Consider the following 19,245-nt stretch of genomic DNA (forward strand, 5'->3'; position numbering starts at 1 on the left):
CACATAAAGCCATTATTTTAAGTTTTGATTTTCTGTAAGCACTGACTAGCATTGCTTCTGCATTCCACATTTGAATACTGTGGCTAACTGAATTTGGGCTTAAAATATCAGCATGAAGACAACAGTGACTTGTAGGGAACCATTATCATTAGTCCTACTTAGATAGAAAGCTTCTTCATTTGGAACACTGCTGGTATGATAGTTCACTGTCTTAGAGGGCACTCTTCCCCTCTTCAAAGTCCTAGAATGTTATCCGTTTGCCTTTGGATTCCTGAGCCATCACCTTCCTCACTACAAATGGGTAAAGTATCTATAACTTATGCATGAGGTGGGTTAATATTAAAATGCCACTTGTCAAAATGGAATGAGATTCAGATATTTCTTTTCCACTTTTTAAAATATTAAACAGTCTATACCTGAAATTTATAAGCTTGTAAGAATCGATATAAGTACATCATAAAGGAACACATAAATAGTGGGTATAACAAATACTCCTTGTAATAAATGATTCCAAGCACAGCTCAGATTATAAAAATAATAATGTAGCCTTATTAAAATGTAGCCTTATTATTTATTTTTATTTCTTATGCCAAAATACAGAAAGCTTCAGTCGTAGAGTTATATCAGAAATTTAAAACATTCAGGTTTTTTTTTCTCCTAAAAATCAATATATTGATATCACTAGCCAAGTACAACTGGCTTCATATTTTGAACATGTTTCCAAAATTTTTTATTTCAACAGCAAATGTTCTCAAAGGAAGAGGTAACTTAGCAGTCTACAAGCTACAGCATGCATTTCCTGGGAAAAATAATACCTTTCTAAGAGACAGGCAAGCTTGGAGGATCTGAACAAACCACTTTTTAATCATCCACTTTTTACAGACATCTTCTTACACATGGCCATTCACCAATTTTACAAATAAAAAAAAAAGTAAGCTTCTCACTCAGTCATAATCTAAAGAAAGAATGTGCTAGAGTTTAGAAGCCTCCAATACATCCAAAAAGTACAATTTAAAACACGAAAAGGCTGAAGACAAGGCTCAGCTAGTAAGAGTTCTTGCTGCTCTTTTAGAGGACCAGAGTTTGAGTGTCCTTGGCTGCTGGCTCACAGCTGCCTCTATTTCCAGCCTACTCAAAGCTCCCTTCTGACCTCCTTGGGTACTTGTTTGTGCGTGCACAAACAAGGTTGTTTAAAAGGATGAAAAAGCCTCTGTGCTACACTAACTCCAGAAAGTCTGTATAGCATAAGCATGTGTTTATGCAAGCATAAAATTATGCAAACAGATGAGAAGACACGTTTCCTACGGGAATCAGCTTCCTGGAAGTCCCTAGCAAAGAACCCTAACATGGCCATCTAAGCCAAAAGACGTATTTTAAGTCCCACGCTTACTTGGTCGCAGGATTAAATTGATTAGCTTTTTTGCTGTTTCTCTATTATTCTTGAAACAGTACAATTAACTATTCAAGGAAACATTTCTAATAGATCACTAAGAGCTTTAGCAAATAAGAGTAGAAGAAAAATAAAATTTAGGAGACGTAATAAATCAGATTCAGCATCAGGAATTGCTTGTGGAAAAACCAAACATTGTAGGTAGTAAAAGGACAAGAGTTTTAGGGCTTTCTAAAGAAAATGTTTAATCAGGATCTGTTAGGATAAATGCTCTGGATATTCCCACCGCAGTAAAGCTACTACAAAACCATTACCTAACACAGGTATTCATGATGAGGCAGAAAGAAGATAGGCAAACATAGGAGGTCAAAAAGTTTTGTATTATACTGTAAGTTTTACGGACAGGCTAGTTCAAGCATCTTATCTAAGGAAAGATTGTAAATCATTAGCCGACCTAGTTCGGAGGATTATTAACAACCCCTAATTAACTAACAATAAACTACGTAAACAGACCACAAGTTTAACAAGCCCCTGGCCCTCTACTTGCTAAATTGGCAAACAAGTCACTAGTTCTATGTTTGCTCTGCTTAAGAGGCTGTTAGGCCAAGATTTTTTGTAGACACTGCTTCTACCAGGTTACTCTTTCAGTTAAAATATAAACTTTATAAACGTTCCAGGGGATATGTCAACTTTAAGGTGCTTCTTTGTAAGATTACTATAAAAGTGTTGGCTTGACTTCAGTAAAATGCAAAAGATCCAAACCAATACCACCTGGTGTGGGTCTGACTGTCATTTCGCCTATCTGTGCCTTCCTGATATCCAAATTCCCTGATTCTCCCTTAGACGCGGGGCACCCGAGGGGGCCGGTCCTAGGCACCTCTGATTTCTTTGTTGAGAATGTGCTAACAACTAAGCAAGTAAATAAATGGGCTTCAGGTTCACTGTTGAAAAACTGGAAATCATATTTTAAAGTGTGCTCACCTAACAGATCATTAAAATAATGCCTGCTGCACCTGGCTACTTGCAAACATCACTCAGAAGAAATTTAAACACCATTGTGACCATTATAGCACAGCCCTCAGTATTACTGTTTTTCATCTGTGTGAACAATATATAAAAATAAGATCATAAAACACAACCAAATACAATTGCAACTGACTTTGCCTCTTGTCATAATAACTAACATCCAGAAAAACTAGGACTATGGTTTTAAAAATTTTAGCAAAATAATACCTATATTATTAAGAAAGTCATTTACAATGAAATGGACTTATTTTGTGTGTGCATGTATGTGTGTGTGTGTACATGTTCATGAATGTCACTACATGGGTAGTTAAGCAGCATGTAGAGGGAGCAAAGGTTGAAATCTTTGTCCACTGCTCTCCACCATAGCCCCAGGACCTTCTTGTCTCAGTGCTAAGATTCCAGGCAAAAGTCAATACTCATAGTGTTTTCTTTTAAATGTGAGTGCGGTGAAGCCAAGCTGATTAAGTCCTCATGTTTACATGGCAAGCACTGTACTGGCTGAGACATATCCCCAGCACCTAGACTTTATACCAATATTAACAACAATAATAATGTCACTATAGAAGAACTTACTGCATTGTTTAGTACTAGCTTCTTTTGCCATATGTGGTTAGTAGAACTTGCCTGTCCTCTAGGAATAAAATAATTTCAGACCTCTAAGTGTAAAATACTTCCTCTAACACCTTTATTGTGATTGTGTGATCAAGTGTTATTACCTAAGTACTCTGAAAAATGTCAAATTATTTTCACCTCTGGTGGTTCTCCTCCTGCCTGGGAGTTGCCTCCCAGCAGCGCCTCAAATTCAGGAGGGGCAGGAAACTAGAATGCCTGGAATGGCCTGCAAGAACCCTACAAGGATCAGACACCCTGTGAACAGCTGATGGCAAGTTCAACTTTAATTCCAGAGAACAGAAGTTATATACCCCTAGGGGAGTGGGTAGGGGGCTCCAAGAAGAGGTGTACATAATTGGTTGGAATTAGGCACTTTAAGGATGCTTGATTTGCATTATACAGCACACTCCTATCATATGAATAGAATGTCAGTACCTAATTAACATATAGGCCCACAAAAAGGAGAGCAACAGAGGCCACACACCCAGGGTAGTTAGGGAAGTCTGTATCTAAAGATACTGTCCAGATGAAGTCAGGCAGAGCAGAGATCCTGTGGAGGGGAGGGAGTTCTGCCTTTAGTGCCCAATTCAAAATGGCTATCCGGTCCAGGCAAGAACTGCAACCTCAACCAGCAGGGTACCTCCAGAAACCTCTTGCTACTTCTCAAATAAGAATATTCAATGCAGTGTCCAAGTGGGTGCCCTAGTAATGGGAACAGGGACTGCTTCTGACATAAACTGATTGGCCTGCTCTTTGATCACCTCCCCCTGAGGGGGGAGCAGCCTTACCAGGCCACAGAAGATGACAATGCAGCTATTCCTGATGAGACCTGATAGACTAGGATCAGAAGGAAGGAGAGGGGGACCTCCCATATCAGTGGACTTGGGGAGGGGCATGCATGAAGAAGGGGGAGGAAAGGTGGGATTAGAAGGGGAGGAGAAAGGGGCTTACAGGGGGATACAAAGTGAATAAAGTGTAATTAATTAAAGTTAAAAAAAGAACAGAACTGATAGAATGAATTTATACATATCATATAAATATAAATAATACATAATTATAAATATATTTATATAAAATAAATATAAATTATATATTTAAAAAAAGAATATTCGAAAACTTGAACTTCTGTACATAATCTACTGAACAGAACCCCTTTAGAACCACATGGCTTAAGGAATAACGCAACACAATAGTTTTAAATGGATTTACAAAGAGCTATGACAATGACATCCAGACAAACCTGTCAAGTGTAAGGAATTCAGTGGCAGAGTACTTACTCAGTCTGAGAGAAACCCTGAGTGCCATCCCCAAGTGAAACTAAACACAAAAAGCTAACGGAAGTCCCCAAACCTTCTGCAATTAGCTTATGAGCATTCCCTTTTATTCTCTGGGAGATTTATGTTCCCAAAATGTACTTTTGTAACCAGACAACAGGAAAACAATGCTCTGTACACTTATTTCCTCGGCTGTAGTTTTCATTCTTACTCATGGTTTCCTCTTATTCTGGCTTCCTAACTGAGCACACTCATTCTCACATTCCTCTTCATATATTTTCAAGGTACTTGAAATGCTGATATGTGAAACAATGTGAGGTGTAGAAAGAACAGACAATACCTGGATATGCACACTGCAGCAGAGCTACGGATTTGCCCCCAGGAGCGGCACACAAGTCCAGGACTGCCTCCCCATCACTCAGTTCCAGAGCCAGGACTGGCAGAAGAGAAGCAGCATTGAGGAGATAGTACTTTTTCAAGTTTCCAGTCTGATGTCGTTCTGAAGGCATTCGATCTGGAGTTCGGCTGAGGTAGCACTTCATTGATTTAGGATAATATGGTAAAGAGCCTTGAAGGGTTCGATAGCCCCTCAAATATAAGTCTTTTTCCAGTTCAAAAGGATAATTGAATCGGTTGAAGAGGACAGCATATTGCCACAGTGATGGAGATATTAGAATATCCCTATGGCAGCAACAGAACAATAAATGAGTAGCAGGATCACGAACTAGTGTGATTTTAACAACTGATAGTGTGAATGTGGTCGTAGGTTTACACTTGATTTACCTGTGATTTTTCAGACAGAATCTGCAATGGTTATTCTGCACTGCCAGTGACTGGGCTGAGAAACAAGTAGATTTAGTAATGCACTCCTCTGGATGTGTCTGCGAGATGATTAGTTGGTGAGGCTCTTGCCTAATCAATAGATTAATCCCTGGTGGGTTCATATACAATCCGTAATTGGAGATGATGAAAAGCCAGATGTGGGCCTGGTTGGGAGGTAACAATCACTGGGGCTGTGTCCAGGGGAGGTAAATGTTGCCACAGCCTCTCCCATCACCTTTTCTGTATCCAGGCCCTGATGATGAGAGTGGCTTTGGTCCACTAAGTTCTTCCCACTGACTGTGAACTGACACTTCTAAATCTATGAGCAGAATAAGTCCATCACTTTACATCACTTCCATAACTTACTCTGACACAGCAACCTAAAAACTGACTAATACCGGATTGGTCTTCTTGACTTTTCCTTTTGCCTCAGAAGGCTCTGACACAGCTCACACTGATTCTACTTAAAAATATGATTTTCTTCATTGTAGCTTATTTTAAAATTAATTTTGATTAATGTATTAGGATTGCAAAGAGGCTGGGAAGAAGGTAGAAGGTAAGAGAACTTGCTTTACAAACGTGAGTATACCCAGCAGCCAGCTACAAAGTCAGGAAGGCTATGCATACCTATAAGCCCAGCCCTAAGGGGCAGACGGCTGAGCTCCCTGCCAGGTAACAGCGAGCTTGCAGTTCTATGAGAGACACTATCTCCAGGCTGTAAGGCAGAACACAGTTGAGGAAGACACCTGAAGTTCTGTTCAAACCTCTGCATGATGGGCAGATACACACACCTGTACCAGCATGTGCAACGGCATACTCACATGCATACAGCACAGAAAGATATCTCTCTCTCTCTCTCTAACACACACACACACACACACACACACACACACACACTTAAGCTGTAAATCATAGAGGAATGCCTTACTTCCTTCTGAAGTACCCACTGAAGTCTTGCCCTCTAAAAGCAGCACAGCTAGATTTTACATAGCTTTGAATCTGCCAGAAGGTGTTTTTGGTGGGAATAGAGATGGGTCAGTAAGACTCATCTTGGAGAGGAGCCACATTACAGTTCTCGGGACCCACATGACAACTCACAACTGTATGTAGCTCCCTTTCTGGCCCCTGATGCGTCCTGCACACACGGCACACATAAACTTGTACAGGCTCAAATTTAATAATGACAGACCTTTCAAAACATAAAATGGAGGAAAAATGTTTTTGTCTGTCAGCATTTGCACAAAGAAAGATTTTCCTTAGTTAAAGGAATTTAAAGCCAGGGACTCTTTACAGTAGAGGGAAAAGTACTATCACAAAAATAATGTTTGAAGGGTGAGCATTAAGCTCTTTTCCAACAGCAATAAGGGTTTGCAAAGCTACCTTTGGGGAAACTCTCCAGTAATAGAATTAATGAGGTGACAAGAGGCTCAGATGATACAGACCCAAGGATGATTTAAGCATCGCTTATTGGACTTATGGCACAGGCTTCCCCAGCAGCTTTTCCTTCATAGATTTGTATTCCAGCAACAATTAGGTCTCTTGACAATCACAAGCTCACATCAACCGACAGATGATGCAGCAGGAAACATTTAATTTATTTACTAGCTGACCTTTCTGGCTCAGTTATTTGGGAGTCTCATTAACCATGGTCAATTAAATAAATTCCAGCTGCTACTCACCCTGAAGTTGCTTATGTGAGAAATGGCTGGATTGAAATGTAACACCTGTGACTCATGCACGCCATGTGAATTTCAATTACACCCCAAATGTGGGCTGCCTTCACCTTTCATTGCCTCTTGCTTACTACAGACCGTACATCTATTGTATTTATTTTGCCACTGGATCCTGCTTGGAGTTACTGATTCAGCAGAATCAGGCCTGAAATTTTTGTTTCTTTTAAAGAAAACTCATTTTGTAAAAATGGTGACTCATTTACTTATCTGTGTGTGTATACAGTGTATGGTGTGCATGTGCAAAAGTGTGGGCGCATATACATCTCAGTGTGCATGTGGAGGCCAAACAACAACTGGGCATCAGTAGTCACCCATGTGCACCTTCCTGGAGGCAGGGACTCTCGTTTCTGCTGCTGCACTCAGCTGTCATGAGTGCAACTGAGTGCACTCACTTCCTGGAGGCTGGCCAGCCCTCCAGCTTTCAAGTAAATCGCCTTCCTCCAGTTCCTATTTTGCTCTAGCACTGCTGAGATTTTAGATGTGTGCAGTAGTGTTTAGTGAACATGAGCTGAGGTCATGCTTGCTCAGTAAGCATTTCTTTTATCTACCCCACCCAGAGTCCGAAAATCTAGTTTCTAACAACTTTTCAGGTGGTACAATGACCTCTGTTCTTTTGGAGCACACTTTGGGAACTACAGCTTTAGCACAGACAGCAAACTGAAATTGAGACTGTCACTATACATTTTAAGAATTTGTGTACCACTCACATTCCCCACACTGGATGGAAATTTGCTCAATGCTGACAGTCGTGTGCAACAGTCTGGAGTGGCTCAGCTTACATCACCTGCACAGCTCTTAAGAAACAAGGGGTACTCTCAACTCTTTGGTCTCAGACAGTGTTTCTTTTAAGAAATACCCAAAGATATTCTTGGATTTTTATTTTTTCAAGGGAATTTAGGAATCAATTGATCAGGTAAAAAAACAAAAGCTAAACAAAACAACAACAACAACAACAACAACAAAAAAAACTGTGGCACATACTCATAATCCCAAAAGTCAAGAAGGTAAGGCAGAAGGATCACAGTAAGTTCAAGGCCAGACTGGGTTATTTAATGAATTCCAGATTGTGCTAGAGTGAGAACCTCCTTAAAATTAGGGAAAGTATGTTGGGGAACTGAGAGGCTGTGATTTGATGTACTGTAATAGAGAAGAATAAATAGAAGAAAAAAAAGAGAAGAAAAAGTATAGGAATCGTGTATATAGAAAGTTCAGTAAGGATTATATTAAAAGCATTAAACTTGGGGGAGGATTAACATTGCCATTGCATTCAGTCATTCTAACCCCCAAAAGGTTGTTTTTACTTATTAAGATATTCTTTGAGCTTTCTTAGTAGAAGAATAATGTTTATGAAGGATTATTAGTTTTGGAACATCCTTGTCCTTGACTATTATCTAATATGCTAATTGAAAAAAACAAGAAGTTCCAGGACAAAAGCAACTGCACATGCTCAGGTGTGAGGAAGGGCTGGCATCCCATTGTGGTGTTGGCTCATGGTGGATGATATGGACAGAGTGGCATTTAAAACTTTGAGTTAGTGAAAGGGAGTGATTCACAGACTTAAGGATGAGAGACATGTGGTTATAATGTTCTTGTGAAATGTATACAATTTACTATTGTTCATTCAAATGGTGATATCTCTACCCCACTATCTAGTTTCAATCCAGACATTGCAGTGTGTAAACATGCCACCATTTGTTCTTTGTATTGTCAATAAAACAATCAGCCACAATGCTGAGCAAGGGAGAGAATAGGGTGGGAGATCCTGGTCCAGAGGGGAGGAGAAGAAAGCGAGGGGGGGGGAGGAGGAGGAGGAGGAGAGCAGAGATCTGCAGGAGAGGTCTTAGAACCATGAGGAGAGATGAACCAGACCTAAGATATGACTAAAAGCAAGTATAATGGGTAAAATCTGAATGGCAGGAAACTATGCAGGCTTGGAGGTTTAGGATGGAATAATCATTGCCCAGCACTGTGCTCTAGGTTAATTAAATATATCCTAGTCTCTATGTGGTGATTTGGTAAACAGCCGGTTTAGGAATAACCACTGCTTAACTGAAAGATAAATCAAAATAAATATTAATAACCCATAACAGAGACCCCAATGATATATGAAATTAACTGTTGCGGTGGTGAAGCAGAAATCTTCAGAAATTATTTTCCTTCATTTACAAACTAGTCAAACTAAAGTCTCACTAAAACAAGTAAAATTGGAGTCCCTCATGATCTACACCTAGACTCATTGAACCATTTGAATTCCTGTGAAAAACGTTCGTTTGAGACAAAATGTCACTATCAGGTCTAGACTGAACTCTTGCTTCAACTTTTTGAAGTGTCTAACATAAATGATTCTCCCTGAAACCCTGATCCTACAGCATTAAAGGTACAGAAGGGAGAGAGCTAGAGCATTTCTATCCTACTGTACTGAGGCAGGCCTATTGTTTCAAAAATAAAATAGCTTTCCCCCTAGGAACAGCTACAACTGGACCACCCCAATGAAGCACTGCTAGGAGCTGCTGAGGCTGGTGCATCTAAGTCCTGGAAAGTGCCACATTATACCATTATAGGACTCAGCTCCTCTGAGCAGCAGTGCCTCCTTCTCTTGGCAGATATGGAGTCAGACTCAAAGCATACGCGCACACGCACAACCAACACACACACACACACACACACACACACACAGAATGAGCTACTTCTTTTAGACCGCAGCTCTGGACAAGTAGAATTTTAAAAAATTCAAAGATAGACTATACAATTATGCTATTTCAGTTACTGGTCTCCTAGGTCTAGAGAAATCATGTATATCTGAAGCTAGCATGACTGGCACCTTCAAAGTCAATGACCTAGACACAACTATTTATGCACAAAGAACTAGAACAGTGTGCTATCAGCTTTCCTCAAAGCTGTGTTTTCCCCCCACACCCTTACCCCCGGTGGTCAAGAATGAATGTAGAAACTCATAGCTGGCAAGAGTGTTGAGAATAAATAACTGTTGAATGTCCAGCTCTAAATGACACATCTCTATCATAGTTTTCCCAAAGGTCAAGGGATATTTTGGAAGAAGCAGAACAAAGAGAAAGATGGGGGTTGGGTGGATTGCTGACTTCTCTGGATGACATGGCTGTTGTATTCTTGGACTCACAGCAGTGTTATTACATGCACAAGATCTGGCCAGTCAGCACCTTACCCTGGAAGGGAAGGGGACTCATGAAGACTTAAACACACTTAACGGTTAGTGGAAGACAAAGAAACACTTTTTTTTTAATTGGTGCAGCCAGTGGTAAATTGCCCACGCTTCTGTAAACTATAACCCATGCTCTAATAGACAACCTTAATGACAGTCATTAGGCTACACACACAAGCACTTGCACACTCATACAAAGACACACACATATACACATAAGACATGAAAGTAAAAGTAGGGTACTTGGGAAAAATACTATCATAATCAGTAAAGGGGGGACAAGACAAGAGAAGGCAACAAAGTGTATGAATATGATCAAATACATTATGTACATGCATGGAAATTGCCAAGAGTCACTGAATTGCAGAAGCAGGCCCGTGGGCTTTCTGGAAGGTAGTCTGGTATTTTGCAAGGTCTGTACCAGAATACACACTCAGAATTGCTTCCAGCCTCTGATACCCCTTCTTTTTCTGCTGCTGTATATCTCAAAAATCTGGCAGGGGTTGAACCCTCATTTTCTGGGTACTTGTCCACTCATGATTGAACAATCCTCCTAGAGGATCTTTATTAAGATGTACTGCTGTTCAGATGAATTAATTCCTGATTGTAGAATTCCTGATTTGATTCAAACAATTTCAGAAGTTGAAAAGTTAATAGAAAGTTTACAGTTGCAGGAAGTACTTTTGTGGTCCTCCAGATGCCTCACAAGGAGACAGGCTTGAGGCAGATTTGTGGTTTCAGAAGAGCTCTAACTCTAGAGATGGGACCACGAATCCTGGTATGTACCATAAAGATAGGCAAGTTGGTTTGAACTTCCCATGAACCCAGAATATAACGGAGCTACCAAGAAATGTCTAAATTAAAAACAAACCTCAATGTTAAAAATTACAAACTGTTTTGTTGTAAATCTTTATACCTTGTCTGATTATGAAATAACATACTGTCATTCTAAATTTACTTTGTATCTTGGAATGAAAGACAGATAAAAATTATTGTCCTACACTCACTATAAACTAAGAGATAGCTGGAAAATGTATAGCCAGGTCAGTCCTAATCGAAAAGACATATATTCTTGTAACCTCTTGGACACTGTTAACCTTTAGGCCTTGTCAACCTTTGTCACTCTGAACTCACTATGAACTTATATGATGGATACATAGGTAAGAAATGTTTAGTTTTAATGAAAAAAGATGTTTTAATTTTCAAATTTATCTGTTTTGTGATTAATTGCTTTTTTTTTTTTTGGCTATAAGGTAATTCCTTTTCTGACATAGACAAGCATAAAATTGTGACCAAACAGTAAACGAAGTTTTTAACTTTATCCACCTTTTCCTCTTGAATGCTTCTATGTGTGTGTGTGGTCTATTTCCTATCTCTTATTTCCTATTCCCTTGCAGATTCACAAACAAGTTAACAGACTCAGGGCCCTGCCATCAGCAAGCATACTTAAGTTTACTGGAGATCTCTGCATAGAGGCTTATCTACAGAAAAAGAGCCTCCTTTTACAATCCCCTGCAGTTTTTGGCTAGAAGCTGCTTTTTGCCACCCTGGCTGCAGGAAAAAAAGTGATCAGTTTAAGTTTTTCATGTTAGCCACAGTGCAGCCACTCCCAAATCACTAGAGAAGGAATCCTTGGCTCCCTCCCCTCTTTCTTGTTCTTTCAATCCTCTGCCTGAGCCATCAGCTCAGCAACCTAAGAGGTAAACCAAATGCTGGATTCTGTCTGGTTTAGTTTTTCCCCTGGATCTGCCAAAGCTGGACTTTGGTAGAAAAATGCCATAATGAAACCTATTATGTATAACTAATACATGCTAATTTAAAACATTTTTTAATGCATCTGTGAGCAGGATATGGGGTATGACTCCCTCAATTCCAGTATTCCAGAGTCTGAGATAGACTGTGCTACACATCAAGACCCTGTCTCAAAACTCAAACAATTATAAATAAATTCACCCTGAGGAACATGAATACTGGACTGACTTGAGCCTCCACTGTCCACTTAAAGCTCATGTACTGATGCTTCTTTAATAAGTAAAAATACATTCTTCCTTTCTTTAAGCTTTTCCAATGTATTTTTATGTTTGGACACCATTTTTATTCACCATTTTATTTACACTTCCCTGGCATGCCCACTCATAAACTCACTTCACATGTACTGTAACATTTGTTTTCCTAGTGGTCTTAAATCTCTAAGTGTAATAATCATTATTTTTAGATTTCATTATCAACAACTTTTAATACAAATTTGTTTAAAATTTGATATTTATTAAAGATAAGACTAAGATTTGACAAGAAATCCGGGTGGTGGTGGTGAATACCTTTAATTCCGTAATATGAGAGGCAGAGGCAGATGGATCTCTGACTTTGAGGCCAGCCTTGTCAACAGAGTGAACTACAGGACTGCCAAGCCTGCACAGAAAAATCCTGTCTCAAATAGCCAAAAAAAAAAAAAAAGGAGATTACTTTTTGCTAGAATGATTCAAGGTTTGATATCAATTTTATACCTATGTTGGACTTTTATACGGTAGGGAAAATTCCCACTTAGGTCAAATAAAATTAAATGCTTTGTAAAATTAAATACACTTGTCATGTTTCCCATCTTCAATTCTTTTAAGTTACATCTCCAAAACTATTATTGATCCATAACCAAAAATATTTTAATGAGCTGTCAATTGTAGTTCATTGAAATCAAGCCATAGAAAACCTCTTAGCTGTCAAACAATTTTCCAGTTACTTTCTAATACCTGACACCGACATCCCACATCTTGGGCATATGTAAAGTTTGACATCCTAGGGAAGTACTTTATAAAGGCTAGATAAATGGACAGACATTAAGAGCATTTGTTGTTCTCATAGAGGACCCAGGCTTTATTCCCAGTACTCACAACCACTTTTAACTCCAGTTCCAGGGATCTGATGCCCTTTTCTGACCTCTTCAGGCATATACGGTACATACAGACACCAATGCAAGCAAAATACTAATAAAACAAAATAAATAAATCTAAAAAATAATTTAAAAATGAAATGCTGAATAGAAGTCAGGATGGAGAAGGTACGGCTCTAATTGTGAATATATAAATGTGTGTTTTGTTTTGTTGCATTTTTGTTCCTTTCTGGTTATAGAAGAACCAGAGAATGGAAAATTGGGAAAGGACAATAAGTACTGGCTTGGGTTGATGGGAGGATAGTCCCACCTACCTTTTGAAAGGGCTTAGAGACCACTGAAACTTGCTCTGTCTATCCCTACGAAAGTCTTTGAAACTCATGTTTCTTATTGTTATTACAGCATGCCAAGTCATTACTGTCTTCTTGCTAAGATTTATTCATTCTCTAAATAAATACTATGCTTTAGCTATATGCAATATCTATTTTTAATATATATTTTTATGTTTAAATTTTATGTAAAGAGACTTTGGATGCTTAAGCTATGGATAAAGTAAAAGAATCAGTTTTGTTCATGGATTTCTTACCCATTACTCTTACTCTAATTTTGGTGCCATGATGAACCCTAGTGTCTCATGGATGCTGACTATGTTCTCTACCAGTGATATATACCTTCAGCCCTATAATTACTATTTTAATGAAAGTCAAGCACTTAAAAAATAAAAATGTTGAAAATTACATTGTTATTTGGTAATGCAATCTTTTTGTTTTCATTTTGTTTTTCTTTATTTAATCACTTTACAGCCTGATCCCAGTCCCCTCCCTCCTTTCCTCCCAGTTCCACCTTCACACCCCTCCCCTTTATTAAGCTTTCCTGTTACATTTTTTCTTCTGCTATTCTGTTCCCTCTCCAACATTCTCTTCAGTGATGAAGCTAACTGTACAGTTATAGTTTACATTTCCAGGGTTGAAAAAAAAAAAAAAAGCATGTCCTTGTGCAATGCCCATACTGTCCACTAGAGGGTATTCAACTGGCCATTTTAAGAGTTGGTCTCAGAAATAAAGGATTCATGGAAACACACTGAAGTTATTTCCAAGGCAATTCATCTTTACTCTTCAGAGATTTTAACAAGGGACTACGACTTCTCACAGTCTCCTGGCAATGCTTCACAGGGGTTGCCTAAGACCACCAGAAAGCACAGATATTTACACTACAATTCATAATGTAGCAAAACTAGTTATGAAGTAGCAATGGAAATAACTTTATGGTTAAAGGTCATTATAATACTGTGGAACTATATTAGAGCATCACAGCATTAGGAAGGTTGACAACCACTAGGGTTTATAACTATATGGAATAGATAGTAATTTGCTTGTCTTACAGTTATGGCAATGATTTCAATAATTTATCTAGGTTATGGGCTACAAGATGCTGAGAGACTTGAAGGCACGCTCCTAACTAATATAAGGAAGGAGGAGGCAGAGAATCTAGTCTCAAAAAGAAGCCTCTACACTCCTAAGATTTTTGGTTCAGATGTAATACCATATACAGTGAAGGCTTAAAGAGGGTCTGTGGACAGGGTGGCACAATGGAATACAGCAGCAGTAAGAAGCAGCATGACAGTGATTATGAATAATCTACAAGCCCTCTCCAAAGAGGTGATGTGTATTCATTCCTTCACCAGTTATCTGACTCTGTGTGTTTCCATCTGACTATCTGTGAGTGGAAACTACTATACCTCAGAAGGCTATACAGGGGATTGTGGTTGGTTTTAAAATGATGAGAGTATTACCTGCAACACAGTGCCATGCCAGCGCAGGGAGCACAATGTTGTGACAGTAGAAGCTAAAGAAAGCCAACAAAAGTTTGGAGATGATGGCTACTGCAACATGACAGAGAGATGAGGTAAAGTTAACAGTAGTGACAGAGTTTATAGTGTATCCAAATAAAAAACATTCTTAGAGGGGGCTGGAGAGATGGCTCAGCGGTTAAGAGCACTGATTGCTCCTTCAGAGGGCCTGGGTTCAATTCCCAGCACCCACATGGCAGCTCACAACTGTCTGTAACTCCAAGATCTGACGCTTCACAAAGGCATACATGCAAGCTAACCACCAATGCACATAAAAATAAATTAAAGTAAAAAAAAAAAAATTCCTAGAGAGAAGCAACAGCCTCTGGGGAGGGTGCTAGGGAAGAGAGTGATTTGTGGTAATACACAGATACAGATTTGCCAAGACTGTGCAGTGTGCATCGGAACTACAACTTCAGGGATCCCAGGGGTCAACCCCTCGCTCCTCAAGTCACAGAACACAATGAAAACTGTTGTGCTTGCACTCATGGGTGTGGTGTACGAGAGCAAAAGCACTCAAACTCAAATATGTCGTGGGAAGAGACAACTTATTGTTGGCTCCAGTAGAAACATGGAGCAGCATGGGGTAATATTGCCAGCTAAGGATGCTTACAAAATCTAGCTTTTTTGAAGAGTCTGTCATGAAGTTAACTGACTGTCCATCCATACAGGCAACTTTAACTAGACATCAACCCCTCTGGAAGTTGTTCCCTTAGATTAGCAGGTGTGGCACAACTCCCCAGATAAAGACCTGACTCTTATCTGGGCATTATCAGTACATTTCAAGGACTCAGAGATCACCTCTAGGGAGCTGAGGGAAAATCCCAGACTTGCTTCCCAGTAAATACAATTTCTTTATAGCAAAGATAATAAAGGTACAATGAAGTAAAGACACAAGATTCACAGTGATCCCTCCAAGAGAACCTAAGTAAATCCTCAGAGTAACACGGGTTTAGAAGATAGTAACAGCAAGCATGCACATATGTAGAAAGGGAGAACTAAGAGTGATTGCTAGAAGACAAAAGTAATGCACTCAATCTGGAAAAGAACTGCATAGTATAAGATGACATCATATAGATGCAAGTGGAAAATTCTGCTACAGACTTCCCTGAAGGGAACAAGCTGGAAGCAAACACAGCAAAAGGTGAAGTTTGGAAACCTTGAAACCAAGTCTTCCCTACTGCTACAGATATCTGAGAAATGTGAATTACTTTCTAGATGAGAGGAAAGGAGAACAATGCTGAAAGTAAAAATACTTAAACAAAGTACAACGTAACTGTTTGCAAATAGCTCTAAAACATGTATTTCTGTTCTTATTTCCCTAGGCTACCTTCCAAGGTCAGCCTTTCTAAGAAAGCTTTTATTTTGCCTATGGCAAATTTAGTACATGTTTATGCAAAACTTAAATTACCATGAAATCCTACCAAAAAGGTAGATGGAGCAGAAGGCACAGCTAATTAAATGGCTTTGAGGTTCACTGCTCGTTTTGTTCAGGGTCAAATAGAAATTTATCAGTCTTTCTGGGTATATGGAGTAGAAAATCAACTCATTACAGGTTATGAATAGCCAGGTTACTAAAAGGTCTCCAGACAAAATACTTCTTGCAAAGCTTTTGTTTTAAATAACCCAAGTATGCTAATTATATCCCAGGTATGAGACATAGTACTGTCAGTAGTGGGAGATCTGGACTCAGACACACTGGGCAAAAGTCCCAACTCTACTTACTAATCAGCTAAATAAATTTAGGCAAATTACTTTAACAGTATGCTATAGTCTCAGACAGGAAACAAAGCACTTAAAGTAGGTATTGTTTGCACACAATATTCATGCAAAGTGTGAGTTCTTTAGGTAGTTCATATGAATAGCTTTTCATACTAAAAGCCTCATGAATTCATTATATACTTCACTATTCACTTTTTGATAGAAGACTCATTATGAAGTGTAGCAATTGTCCAAATAACAGTTGCATTTTCATATCATAATATTTGTTTACTAGATATCTTAATGTCCTAAAATCACCTTTGAACAACTTCCTATTTTATTATCTTTATTAGTAGGATTTAATCTTTGGTCCAAATATGCTTAAAGTTATTCTAAGAAGAACTACCTATAGAGTTAATTTCAGAGATTGTATAAAACAATCATTTGAGAGATTACTGATCGAGTTAAGTTTCAGACTATCTACAGTCATATTACTTTTCCTTTCTGCTGTGCAAAATAGACTGAGCAATGTTCACTCATTCCTGAATGTCTGGTTCCTTTTGCCAAGCTAATTCTAAAGGCACCAGAGGCTTTCACTGGCACCCACACACTTCAACAAATAAAATATCCTATTGTTGCATGTTTCTGGAACGTTCACCAAGTTCCTTCCATTTACTTCTCCCATGAACAGACTGTATATAAAAAGGATCATAGTGTTCTTTGTATCATTTATACAGATCAGGCACTTCATACAAAATCCTATTTACTACCATTTCAATCAATGCAAAAACTCACAAAGAAAGAAAGAAAGATAGATATTTGGCACTTTAAAACAAAACCTGATTTTGTTTTTTTATGGAGTATGAGCATGGAGGTCAGCCAACAACCCACAGTCCTCACCCTGGGGACTTAATAATGTTCCCTTAATGTCAAGTGCCTTCTCTTCTCACCAATTCAACCTCAACACCACGAAGGCCCCTTTGCTACTTTTTTGCATTATATGCTTATTTTTAAAAAGACATTTAGATACGTCTGTCCATGTGCACGTGTCTTAAATACAGACCTAATGGTGATGGTGAGTATGACTGCTAAGATAGAGCACTGGCTTGAAGGATTTATTTTCTTAAGTTCAGAAGGTGCAAGTTCTTCAAAGTTGGGATTTTTATTATAGCATTGTTTTAAGATGTAGTGCATTCCTACTTTACAGATAAAAGCAACTGCTTGAGAGGGGGGCCATTCATTTTTACTATCCCTGTAACATTTTCATTTTTTTTTAACCATTTATGCCTCATTTCTACAGCTCAAGAAGGAGAGGGCAGCTAGGGAATCCCTTCACCTTTATTCTTAATGTACCCTTCCTCCCAAAATGAATACTAAATCTTTCCCTTCACTGTGTTGCTCTCATCAGTATATACTATTATATACTTCCACCGTCCTGTCATAAAATATCAACAGATGAGTTATACTAACCTTATTGTATTCCAGGAATCCCCAAGTTCTTTGGAATACTGTTTGTCAAACTGATCCAACACAACTCTGCATATCTGTTTTGCAAGCTTTCTCTCTGATTTTGCTTTCAGCTATGACAATAAGAAAAAGTTGCTGAAGACACACTGTAATGTCACAAATTTATTGAAATCTGACATTAACTGGACCTTAAATTGTTTGTATTTATTCGTTGAGAATCTCATACATGTACACAACTTATTCTGAAAATAAAAAAGGACCCAAACTATTCCAACTCCACCCAGACTCCCCAGGTAAGTTCCCCTCAAAAGAAACTTCAGTGTCCTTTTTAAAGATCCGCTCAGTTCAATTAGTGCGATCATTACAAGGTGTGGAGCCACACCCAGAATAAAACTCCTGCAGCCACAGGCAGCTACTGCCAATAGCCTCAGCAGCGAACGGGGCTGCTGGCTAGTTCTTGCCATGGGATCAACACCTCACTTGTAACAAAATCATAGTTTTGATATTCTACGTACTTATGAAAATGACGTTTCTCAAAGTGGTAATTACACAAATGTAAGGCACAGGTGACTCCTAAGGAAATTTCAGAAGGCATGAGAGGGTTTTCGTTTTGTTTGTTTTTTTAAACAAACATTGTGGAACTAGGTCACCACCGCGACCTTTCCGTAAACGTAAGGTTGCTTCAACATAAAGTTTATTTACGAAAATACGCGCTGCCCTAAGTTTCTGGAGCGCCCCTAGTCACCCAAGTGCACCGCAGGCCCAGAAAGTATTAATGGCACCGGCATCCCAGCGCCGACCCCAGGCTCGATCCTCCAGCGGGCGCGGGTGGACAGAACCCACAAGGAACACGTTCAGCCTCGTTCCAGGCTTTGGGCAGTGCGGCTCCCATCCCAGTCCGCCCTGTCCCTCCGCGGCTTCCGTCCCAGGCGCTGGACCGCCAAGGGCCTCACCCGAGTCAGCATGGTCCCGCCTAAGCTCGCGAACTACGGTTCTTTCAGAATTCGCGGAAACCCACAGACAGGCTGCACTTCCGGGCTCCACTCGGAGAGCTCGGGTTGCCTCACAGTACCTCCTCCCGTTCTCGCGAGACTGTGGCTCCGCGAAGGCGCTGCGCGTTCTTTCCTCGGGCAAAGGAGCGGGTCTGAGCGATCCTTTCTAAAGTTACCCTTCTCATCTGTGCCTACGGGGTCGGGACAAGACCTGTGTCATCCTTAGGCTGTCACAGTGTTTTAGTACCAGAGGCACAGCTAATTTACAAGTCTGAGCCCCTCATTGAGAAAAGCGACCGAAAGATTAAATCGTGGCT

The 19,245-nt window shown here is 39.5% G+C and overlaps 1 protein-coding gene across 1 annotated transcript in view; it reads right to left on the minus strand.

The window, feature by feature from the left end:
* Positions 1 to 18,955, minus strand: part of Nsun3 (NOP2/Sun RNA methyltransferase 3) — a 58,064-nt gene extending 39,109 nt beyond the window's left edge. The window contains exons 1-3 of the mRNA XM_055593492.1: positions 18,890 to 18,955; positions 17,940 to 18,049; positions 4,643 to 4,983 (exon numbers count right to left, since the gene is read on the minus strand). Coding sequence (XP_055449467.1) covers positions 4,643 to 4,983; positions 17,940 to 18,049; positions 18,890 to 18,901 — 463 coding nt within the window. The 5' untranslated portion in view covers positions 18,902 to 18,955. The remainder of the gene's footprint in view (positions 1 to 4,642; positions 4,984 to 17,939; positions 18,050 to 18,889) is intronic.
* Positions 18,956 to 19,245: the final 290 nt, after the last annotated feature.

This window comes from Psammomys obesus, unplaced genomic scaffold, assembly GCF_907164565.1.
Source record: "Psammomys obesus unplaced genomic scaffold, mPsaObe1.curated_primary_1811, whole genome shotgun sequence".
Classification (NCBI taxonomy): domain Eukaryota; kingdom Metazoa; phylum Chordata; class Mammalia; order Rodentia; family Muridae; genus Psammomys; species Psammomys obesus.